The following is a 12,288-nucleotide window of genomic DNA, read 5'->3' on the forward strand; positions in this document are numbered from 1 at the left end:
CAGTTGTTGCATGTCTAGTGAGGTACATGCCAAATGGGGCATTGTACTCGATGACTGGCCTAATGAGAGAAGAGTAGAGGGAGACAATGACCTCTTTCTTCCTGGATGTAAAAGCCTTAGTAATGAGATGTGCCACATAGAAGGACTTTCTGACTACTGTGGCAATGTAGTGGTCAAAAGAGAGGTTGCTGTCAGCCTGTGTTCCCAGATCTCTTATAATGCCTTCTGTGTTCAGTGGACTACCATCGATGAGGTAAGTCAAGGGAATTGAGTTTTTCCCAAGGATATGATGACACATTTGTTGGCATTGAGCTTAAGGTCATGGTTCTGAAGCCAGTCGTTGATCTCTGTGAGACCTTTCTGGAGGATGTCAATATCATTTGGGGAGTTAATAATAGCTCCCAACTTGCAATCGTCTGCGAACTTTGTCAGCCAGACCTTTACTAATATAGTTAACTACTACAGAATTCAAGGACAAGTCTTATCAGCCGTATTCCTAGACTTGTCCAAAGCCTTTGATATGGTAAATCACAATAAAATTATCAAGATCCTCTCCTCCCTAAACCTTAGTAGCTCCTCTATCACCTGGTTCCAAAACTACCTATCAGGACATCATCAGGACACACTGTGGCAACACCACCTTTCCAATCTCCTACCAGTTGCCTTAGGGGTCCCACAAGGCTCCATCCTCGGATCTCTACTTTTCTCCCTCTTTACCAATCAACTCCACACCTCCACTCTTCATGCCTCTGTGATACAATATGCAGATGACTCTACTCTAATATGCACAGCCTCCTCCTTACAAGACCTCCACACCATAACCCAAGATTCATTTCTGTCAATAGAAACATGGCTCACTAACTCCTAGCTCAATCTAAACCCCAATAAAACAAAACTCCTTTTCTTTTATCCCTCAAAAACTCCCTCTGCTCACCCAACTTTCAACTTAAAGTCCAAAAATAAAACTATTATCACCCCAGTAACACATACTAAACTGCTAGGGGTCGAAATTGACAATAATCTGAAATTCAGCATTCATATTGCCAAACTATTAAAAAGGTTCACAAAAAATTAGGTCTTCTTTATAGAAACAAACAATTTTTAACTAGATCAACAAAAGCTACCATCTCCCGTACAGACCTCATATCAACTCTCCTATATGTGTCCCCTGTACTAACCAACTTCCGTAAAACTGATCTTACCAAGCTAGAATCATGTTGCAATGAAATTGCCAAGTTTGCTACTGATGCCACACACAGGTCACATCACTGCACTGCTCTTAAACAACTAAATTGGCTAGAACTCCTTCAACTGCTACACTACAAACAAGTAACCTTTGCCTACAAAATCCTGCATCAACCGGATAAAATCCCTGCTCTCAAAAATCTTACACAACCGTGCACCACTTCTAGAGCCCTCCATCTCAGTGACAAACTCCTTCTAGAAACCACCAAAGCTAACAACTCAGATGAGGAATCTCTCTTCTCAAATGTCATTCCCAAAATATGGAATACACTTTCTACTTCTATTTCCTCTAACTGCTCCATAGCTCAATTCAAAAAGCTGCTAACTACTCACTTAGTAAACACCTGGCTTTGTTCCTGCAACACCCCTGGATAGCTCTGTTCTGTGTATTTAACCACAACTTGCTCAATTAGTGCTATTGTTCTTCATTTGCTTATTTCATTTCTATTGTAATTTGCCTTCCTCTTTAACTAAGTGTATAAACTCACATTTCACATGTTATGATACTGTAACCTCTGAAATACTGTATTGCCCATCTTTGTACTATTACTGAATTTGTATGCTACTAGAATTTCATTTTATTATTGTTAATATTTTACAATGTGTACCTTTCTCATTGCTGGAGCTTCTCTCCCTGGACCTTTGTTGAAAAATGACCTGTGTCCAGTCAGACTTTCCTGGTAAACAAATGTAAAATAAAATATATAAATAAATAATAATAAGACTGTTGCAGTGGCGATTGTGTAAATTCTAGAATGTAGACATACCTGAGAAGCATTGGAAATGTGAACCACAAGGCATTAACAATGAAAAAGTTTATATCACATGGAGTCACCCAATACTTACAGTTAAAAATACATATGAAAGAAAATCATATATAGTGGTCCAACAAAAAAATGACAAAAGTAGCACTGATCACTGAAATTGCTACACCGAGCAATTGTAGTGTCATACATACAGAGGCAATGTTATAAAGTACCAGGATTTGAAAGCAGAAACAATAGCAATGTGGAAGGACGATACAGTTCCAGTAGTAGAAACAACAGAACTAATAAAAGAAGAATTTATACTCAGACTTAAAAATGCTCCCAGTGCATATAATTCCATATGAACTGCAGACATACCTCTCAGCCTCGTAGCTCAAGAAATCTAGATAAAGCCTAAAATCATGGGGGGTGACAAAGGCCACAAAATAGTGACAGACTTTTATATATTGCCTTAATAAACATAGAACGTTGTTAGAATAAGAGGGTTTGTGTTGCATTTTCCAAAGGATTTGAAGTCTGAAACTCAAATGTATGTCATTATTTGGTGACTTCAATCTTCGGTTATTTGTTAGAAGACCACTAATTTTATGAGGACCATATCAAATATATGAGGCAAAAGTCTAGACATTCTGCAAATATCTGGACAGTTGAGAGGTAGAAGAAGGCCGTTCTGGGTACATTGCAAGTACTAAGAAGAGGCCTGTTATCTAACATCAAAGAAGCAGTTCTAATGTCATGAACTCAAATCAGACCCTCATTTAGGAATCTGGGCCATTCCTGCCCTAATATTAGAAACCCAAAACATACGGAGAAATTACAAAAGTCAGAAATGATCTCTCTAGTCCTGCGTCTTTACTCAGGAAACCATTCAAGAAAGGTTAGCAGAAATCAGGTAACATCAATATAAAAAGAAATGCCAAGGAGAATACAAGAGAAAGAGGAACGGCACCCAGAGCCCTTCAATGTCCAAAAAGAGTGCATGACTACTTAGGCACTCATCCCTCTCCACCTTGGTCATCCTCTCAAAACAGCAGGCCAACATCTCTCTCTTTATTTCTCTTTCACTGCATTTCTGAAAAAAAAACATAGGTTCATAGGTTCATAGGTAGGTACTAGGCTATCTGCCCGAGGGCATTTATAAGCCTAGCCAGAGTGTCGGCTTTCACTGCCCCATTGATTAATTAACTGAGCCTCTGTCAAGCAGAGCCAATGAAGTGATCCCAGGGGTGTATTTTCTGTTACCCATCCACTCATCAAGGCTTCTCTTGAAGAGTGTTAGTGAGGGGCTCTGCCTAATGTAGTTAGGAATTTTGTTCCAAAGCATGGGGAGTCTCTGTGACAGGAATCTATCCTTCCAGCATGTTCTATTTATTGTTGTGACGAGGTTTAGCTCACTAGAGCGCGTGGCTCGCAGTGACTTGGATTTCTTTAGGTGGAGCATATCCATCTATTCTGAGTTGGACATGGCTTTGTAAGTCAGGCAGAAATCACCTCTGAGTAAGCGATATGCCACTGAATACAGCCGGAGTTTTTTTCAGTTGGGCTGCATAGGACATATGTTTGAGGCCAGTAATCCTCTTGGTGAGGTGCTTTTGTGGTTTTTCAAGCTGTTGGAAGTGTCTTGTGAGGTGCATCCCAAATGGGGCATTGTACTCTATGATGGGTCTGATGAGTGACGAGTAGAGGGGCACTATAACCTCTTTATTTCTAGATGCAAACCCCTTAGTAATTAGATGGGCCACATAGAAGGATTTCCTAACTACTTTGGCAATATGATTGTCAAAGGAGAGATTACTATCTACCTGGGTCCCCAGATCTCTTATTACCTCTTCTGTATTAAGGGGGCTGCCGCCTATGTGGCAGTTTGTGGGTGTTTTGTTTTTCCCAAACGGGATGACTATGCATTTTTTGGCATTTAGCTTGAGCAGATCTTGGATACTAAGAATAATTCAAAAGGGCTACAAATGGAAGTGGCATTCCATCCCTGCAAATTCAGGAATCCCTCTCTCTACAAAAATAAAACACATACACTTTTCCTCAGATCCTTTCAGAAACGCTAGGAGAAAAGGTTAATAGAACTTGTTCCTTTTTCCCAGCAGGATAAAAGGGATTTTACTCCAGGATTTTTCTTGCACCTAAATCAAACCCACCTCAAAGCTGTTCAAGTAGCACAATTTAGTTGAGCTCCTCCATCTACAACTTACCATGAAGTCCCATTTCATATCTCTATGAGCTATAGGTCCCACTCGATGACCCAGGAAACCCATACCACTTATTTAAATGAACCCAAGCCACTCTCCATTCAACCCAACACCATACTCATTGGTGACTTCAACTAGCACACTATAAACTGGAAATAATAGATGACCTCAAACTTGCAGGCACAAAGATTGCAGGACTTTGCCAAAATGAATGCTCTGGACCAGCTAGTCTGTATACCCACTAAGGGCACCAACATCCTTGACCTAGTCCTCACCAATATAGGGGAACATTACAACTCCACCACCACCACAAAGTGTAATATCCACACTGGTCAGGTTGGACCATAAAGGGGTTTACTCTGTAATAAAAATAATACCTGAAACTTTTAGTAATTATTCCAAGGCAAATTATCTACTTTTAATTGGCACACTGGCAGAATTTCAAACCTTCACAAATCCAGGGAACACTGCTGCCTAAACACAGTCATTCAGAAAAAAGCCTTTATATATATAGAGCTGCATAGAGGCAATGGCATCTACATGAAATAATAGTACATACTTGAACAACAAGTTACTCCAGTGGAATCCCAACATCAATAGATAGTATAACAATAGGAAGAAAATCATGGCCAAAAATAGAAAAGTGCAATGCTTAGCATGGTAGGAACTCTTTCATCAAACTAAAAAACAACTAAGGGGATGATTTAAGTCTACCAAAGCCATGTCTGAGGTAAAAGTAGATTCCCTGGCTAAGGACAAGCAAATGTTCAAAACCTCAAAGGCAAAATCGTGCCCAATTGATTGTAAATGGAGTCACCTATTTCAAGATGGAGGGTATAGCAAATCTACTGGCTGATAAATTCAGCTCCAGTTTTACTCCCCTTTCTCCCCCAGGCACCCCACAAAAAATAACCCCAACCATGGCTCAGCTATCACTAAGAAATAGGTCCTCCAATGCATTTTTCAAAGCCAAAAACACTGCTTTGATGAGAACTGATAATATCCTAGGATGCCTCATTAATAGCTTGAAGCATGACCTATTAAGTCACAGCCAACAAACAAGCTTCTTGCCAAGCCAGTGGAGAACTATGACTGTTATCCCTCTGCAGAAGGACGGACCATCCATGGTCGCAGGAAGCTTCTGACCCATAAGTTTGAATAGTATCATATGTAAGGAAAAAATAATCAATGACAAAATAAATAACTTCAAAAGAAACCTTCAGACATTGTACCCAACCCAATTTGGTTTCATCAAGGGCAGGTCAAACCTACTCAGGCTGGTAGACTACTACTAGGCGGTAAACAAAGAAATGGATGAGAACAAAATCGTGCATACTACCTACCTCGACCTGGCAAAAGCAATCAACACAGTACACCGCTAAGGAATTCCCAACAAGCTCATGAAATTTGGCATAAACCCTCTACATATCCTGCAGGATAGCTAGCTGGTTCACAGATAGAACGCAGGAAGTCAAGAGAAGTCAGTCTACCTTTGAAAAAATGCCAGTCACTAGTGGAGTTCCCCAGGACTCAGAGCTGCAGGTGCTCATTTTTGGCATCTACCTCTCTGAAGTCAATGCCAACATCAAACTCCTCTGGCTGACCAAGTTTGCAGATAATCGCAAACTAGGTGCAGCCATAGAATCACCCAAAGACACAAATATCCTCCTAGAAAGCCTTACATAGACTAATAAACAATATCAGAGTCACAGTCTAAAACTCAGTGCCAAAAAAAACGCATAATAGTGTATTGTGGAAAGATGGCCACCTGTAGAAATTGCTGCATTGGTGGCACATCCATAAGAGTAGATCCTCTGTTAGAACTTTCAGCCTGGGTAGAGAACAAACTTAATTAAATTGTGGGTTGAGTATAACACGCAAACAGGCACAGAGAGAGGAATGTTATCTGTACTGCATAGTGTATGGCTGAAGAGAAGATACAAAGAATGACTACTTAGAGGCAATCTCTGCTTGACATACAAAGCCATGTCTGACCCAGCTCTGTTAGAAATGCTACTTCTAAAGAAATCCCTCCGCACCACATGCTCCAGAGACCTCAACCTCATTACCACAATCAACAGAACATGCTAGAGGGACAGGTTCAAAACCCAGAGACTACCCATGCTATGGAATAGACTTCCCATACATGTCAAGCAGAGCACCTCACTGGCCCTCTTCAAGAGAAATCTTGATGAGTGGATGGGAAATAGAAAATTCACCCTGGGGATCACTCCAGTGGCTCTACTCGACAGATGCACTGGGAATTAAGGTTGGGTGGCATGATACCAGGGTAATCCTATGGGCTAGACTTGTAAAGGCTCCAGGGCCATTAACCTAGTACACACTTATGAACCTTTGAACCTATGAACCTATAAGTACAGAAAGAATGGCATTCTAACATAGATAGGGAGCTGACAGAGGAATATGGGCAAAACCTCTCTAAGCTACCAAGGAAGGTGATACAATCAAGGAAATTCAGGATATTTGCCTGGAAATGTCAACATAACTCTCAGAAGTGTTTACTGCACCACTATGGAGAACAGCGAAGATGCTGATCAGGGAGGATAATGACTGGCTGTTACAATGGATAAGGGAGAAGGGTTTGTGGCTAAGAGAAAGCCATCAACTGTATGACAGGAACAGGCTCATTCTTAACCCAGAAGGGAGACTGGTGCTCAGAGCCTGGCTAGAAAGGTAAATCTTGATGGTTGTACCTTTAATCTAAGATGAAGAGGGAATGCGTGTCCAAGAAACACAAGACAGTGGTAGGTTTGCAGTAAAAAAAATACAGAGCATAACAGAAGAGCTACAAGAGTAAAAGAATATGGATTGGTTAGTGCTACTATGTAATCCAGTGAGTCTTGGTAGAAAGGTAGTGATGCAGGAGGGAAGAGTGGACTTTGCTGGTATCACTTAAACATGGAATCCTGACAGGAAGTGTGAGGTATTAGATTGCCTGGAAACAGGCTACTGAGAAATGACAGAACAGAGAGGGTCACAGGTAGGGTAGTAATCTTTTCTGATCTGCTTACATTAAGTCATATAATTTGAGGTTATATAGGAGAAGGAATACCATCTCATGCATGGGAAAAGGCAGTGTTAGAGTCCAAGGTAAGCACAATGGCAATTAAGGTCAACGAGTGAGAACTGATAAGGTGTACCGAGCCTCAGACGAATCAAGGGATATTGGCTAGAGACTGGAGGAGAGAATAAAGGAATGTGCCAGGAAGAGAAAGGTTATACTTATGGGTATCTGAATCTGCCTCAAACAAACTGGAAGATGTTCAGCTCTAGAGTAAAAAAGGAGCAAAAGCTGACTGTTATCCTGCATCACAATGGCTCAATAACTATACTAAAAAGGAGAATCCTGAATGTCTTAAATAAAGTGGAAAGGGGGGGTTTCCAGGTGGAAGCACCTTTGACTAATAGTTATATGGTTTACACTGAGGGGGGGTAGGAAAACAAAGCTAATGGCATGAGATTTTAGATGGGGGGAGTCAAAGATGATTTAGAGGCATGGGTCCAACTCAGGGAGAAAAAGATGTGCAACTGTCCAGAGACTGAGTGGTGGACAAAGGCTTGAAGAGTAAAAAAAGACAAAAATAGAAGGCCTATATGACTAAATATATGAATGTGAGGCTTGTGATAACAGCAACAGAATGGGCACACAAGACTTGGTCTCTCATAGACAGCTTCTAGAAAACTGGAGGGGCTGACATTAGAGTCAGGAGTGAGGCTGTACATTGCTGCATGGCTAAAATGCAGGACACAGTCCTGCAATGAACAGGAAGATGTCAGGAAAAGGTAAATGTAGTCAGTCCTGGTCTGTTAATTTTTAGTGCATTTAATTGAGACATACCTTTGGTAACAGTTAATAGGAGTATTCTATTCACTGTTTCACAAATACAGTTTTAGCACTGTCCTACTTCCATGGCACAGAGGACAGAACACTTGAATTTGGCCCAGGTGACCTGTGTTCAATTACTGGAATGGGTACCTGAGGGGACAAGTGGGGGAGGAGAGATAACTTTGATTGGGTGATTATGGTTCATCAATCCTGGGAGGGTACAGCTTGGCATGTTGCAATGGAAACATGTATCCATGGGTAGGTTATCACCCACTGAAGAGGCTGGACAAGTTATCTCTGCTAGTGGTGCATTCACACCACTAAACTGGTGGAGACAAGTGCGTGGGAATGTGCATGTCTCTTCCTTAACCAGATAATTAATTTTAAGACCCATATTGGGAGGGAAGGGTAGGCCACTCCACAGGACCTGCAGGCTAGCCTACTTCCTAATACCAGAATCTCACCACAGGAGAATGGACGGGACAATGGAGCTTTGCTTGCAGAAACAAATGAGTCATAGGTTTTTGCCTCTCTTGTTGAATGTTGGATTTCACCCCCCATTGAACTAATAGTCCAATATTAGTGCAAGTAGAGGAGTCATTATGGCAGAGTCCTGTATAGGTTGGAGGAGATAGGCTTAGCATTGGAGGATGTGGGAAGAGGCTAAGTAAGGATGCAGAAAGATTGACCAGTTAGGAGCAAAAGTGACAGCTGAGGTTTAGTGTGAACAAACTCAAACTGTTGCAGATGGAGCACAACAACCCTTGTGTGAAATATCAAACTGGAGAGCGGAACTGATAGCAACAGAGTAAGAAAAGGATCTTTTGGAATTGATTACATCTGGAATGAACCACTGTGTATAGAGTGAGCAAACGTAGATAGAAGAAGCCCGAATTCCAAACTATATACTCAGTGAGATAAATTCCAGAAGCAGAGGTAACACACATCGGGCACTGTTCAGGCCTCATTTTGTACTGTATACATTTCTGCAATATTATAAGAAAGGAAACATCTGCCTAGTAGAAGAAGGTCAGATAAAGTCAACACAAGGGTACTTGGAAAGGGTAAGAATGGAGGGTCTATATCAGAACACCGAACGTTCAGAATTTCAAGTGTTCTAATATCGAACCCAATGAATCGAAAATTTAAAACATCGAACATACAGAACAGTGGATTTTTTCCTAGGGAAAAAAATTGCTGTTCCAAAACACATACACACAACACAAGCACACCAAACAAACAGCAATCCACACACATACACCTAAACTCTTACACCTAACCCCACAGTAAACTATACATACACCACTAACTATCCACTTACCTTAACCCAAACCCTAACCCTAAGGTCCATCAATATCGCACATTCATCTCACCCGCGCCCTAACCCTAACTCATCTACCCAACCCTAACACTCATGTCCACACAATCACACAATTACCTGACCCATGCCCTAACCCTAACTCACCTAACCCGCCCTAACCCTCACGTCCACACAATCGCACACTTACCTGAACCTGACCCGTAACTTTCCACCACAGCGCTGAAAATACCAAAGCAACAGAAACGGACAACTGAATTCTTTCCCTAGGAAATAATTTGGTTTTCTGTTTCTTCGATATTTTCAGCGTTTGCTGAAAATGGGTCGATATTAGAACACTCGAAATTTTGAACGTTCGGTGTTCTAATATAGATGCAGAATGGATACCAGTAGAGAATACATGAGCTAAAACCCTTTTCATTAGAGACCTAATGTGATTTGAGCACATCATATCATGTTAGTATGACATCAGTCAGACTAGATTCTGCATCTGAGGCAATGGGTACATAAAGCTGGAAGAATGGGTTTGTCAGAACAGATTACAGACTGAGGAAACAAATTCACAAATGAAAGTAGTCTGAGTACAGAAAGGCAGGTTGCTCAACAAACAGAATGATTATGAGCACATAACATGTTTTGAAACTATATAAATGTCATTCTGCTGTATCTAGGGTCATGCAAGCTTTTATTTCTTTTTATTACCTTCTTTAGAGCTCCACTGTTCAAGATGTCAGATTTGGAGGGGACTGCCTTGATGTATGTGTTGGAGTACTGTAGTTAAGAAACTCTGTAATTTTTTATTAAAATGTATTGTTAGTGCTCAGATTATCCTTGTTATTCCTGACTGCACAGGGAGGCTACCCCCCCAAAGAATCCTTTTTCTGGTCTACATGTCTGCTGATCTTCAAGCCACTATCACAGCATATTCATTCCTTATCACAAGAGAGAGAGCAGTCTGACCAGAAAAAGTCATATCTCAGGCAGCAACAAGGGCAATTTTCACTATGGCCCTAAATGCATTGGGCTTGGGCTCTCTATCACTGTGGCACATCCCACACTCTCAATGTAACATGCTTGCTGTCATACACACACACACACACACACACACACACACACACACACACACACACACACACACACACACACACACACACACCCATCAGGGCTACCATCACTGGCTTGTGATAGTCAAACCCATATTCTATGGTCCCTTGCCCACTTTCATGGGAACAAATCATCTGACCATGACCACCAATGCCACCCCGATAGCCTGGGCAAACCAGTGTAAGCCATTAATTCCCACCTTCCCCTGGGCCTTCTTTTCCAGTGATTAAGCCACTAATAAAACTCATGTCATCTGTATCTTAGCCAAGGCTTTATCCTTGTATGCCACACAGCCAGTCAAGGGAGAGAATTTTCTTGAGAGCTGGAGTATTATAGCCAAAATGCACCTTGGACTTATTAACACATATCATTAGTATTCTGCAGAGTAAGGGGTCCTTCCTGATGTGTCTGAATACTGTAACCAAAAAAGTAGGTATTAGTAACTGCAAAGTGTGCTATCAGTGCTCAGTTTGAACCCATTAGACTTCACTACTAGATGCAAGTACAAGTCTTTCTCTAGGTGAAGCTGGTGTTCTCTTTTCTTCACATAACGTGTTGCATGCTTTTATGAAGCAATGGGAAGGGTACATCTGAATCCATTCAAGACCCATAAGCTACTCTGCAAAAAATTACTTATGCATGGTTTTATTTATTTGAAGAACAAGAAGCAGTTCTAATTTTATTTTTTGCAGGTGCCATTTTGTTCTCCAGAAAAATGCAAAAGAGCAAACGGAAGTCACAGGAGATGAAGTCAGTAAAAGACAAGTCAGTCAGCCTTCAGTGAATGAAAAGGTAGGACATGCAATCATGTACAAAAGGGACACATGAGACTAATGAACTGGTACTGCATGACACTTATCAAGAGCTGCCACAGCAGGATGGCTTATTAGCAGTAGGCCAGTGAAGAGTTTTAAAACATTGTGCTTCGTCATAAGTCCTGAGTAAAGAAGAAGTATGTGCCTACCTCATGCTGTGTATTTAAAACTGGAGATATTTACATTTAATGAAATCTTAACTCGAGACACATACACTGATAAGTGGGCAATAGCCAAATGCTGTTTTCCGAATCTTTCTTTGGTGTTCCAGGTCCAGAGAGAAATGAGTGCTGCCTGCGTTAACTAATTGAACATAACTTATTTTACTTAAAAATGTCGTCACACAGACGTATATTGCTTCTGATTTTAGATAAGAACTAAATATGGCACTTAATTTTCCTGATTTGTTGGATCCAACTTATAGTATAGATTACTAATATCCACCCTAAATCCTAAGGAGGATAGCCTACTGTCTACCCACACCAGCTGAAGTATAGGCACTTATTTTTACATACAGCTTCTTAAAAGGCTATTTCATTATCTACAACCCTTTCTTTGAAATGATGCATTTTTGTACCTTCCCTCATCTGCCCAGCTTGTATCCTTAAACTGTAACATCTTGTTGACATGCATCTATATTTTTAATATGTTACTTGGGATTCGTATCACTTCACTGAAAGACCATTTCACTGACACCCATTTCACTGAGACCAAATCACCTAAAGTTCATTTCGCCTAAAACTCATTTCACTGACAAGTAGTACTCTAAGGAAAGTGTAGTGTGATCCTGGTGTTAGTATATATAGTTGGGAGGCTCAGCCCCCCACATTGGGGGGGCATAGCCCCCCCCCATTTAATTTGGTTTTCTGTTGTCTGGTTTTGTTTTACATTATTTGGTAAAACCCAACTAGATGAGGGGCTATTCCCCCCACACCCCCCAATGTGGGGGGCTGTGCCCCCCCAACTATATATACTAACACCAGGATTGCAC

At 41.0% G+C, this 12,288-nt stretch overlaps 1 protein-coding gene across 1 annotated transcript in view; it reads left to right on the forward strand.

The window, feature by feature from the left end:
* LOC122805967 (baculoviral IAP repeat-containing protein 1-like) overlaps window positions 1-12,288 on the forward strand; it is a 319,950-nt gene that overhangs the window by 265,105 nt on the left and 42,557 nt on the right. The window contains exon 6 of the mRNA XM_044076207.1: window positions 11,175-11,274. Within this exon, the coding sequence (XP_043932142.1) occupies window positions 11,175-11,274 (100 nt within the window). The remainder of the gene's footprint in view (window positions 1-11,174; window positions 11,275-12,288) is intronic.

Source organism: Protopterus annectens, chromosome 7.part0, assembly GCF_019279795.1.
Source record: "Protopterus annectens isolate FY-2018-M chromosome 7.part0, PAN1.0, whole genome shotgun sequence".
NCBI lineage: Eukaryota > Metazoa > Chordata > Ceratodontiformes > Protopteridae > Protopterus > Protopterus annectens.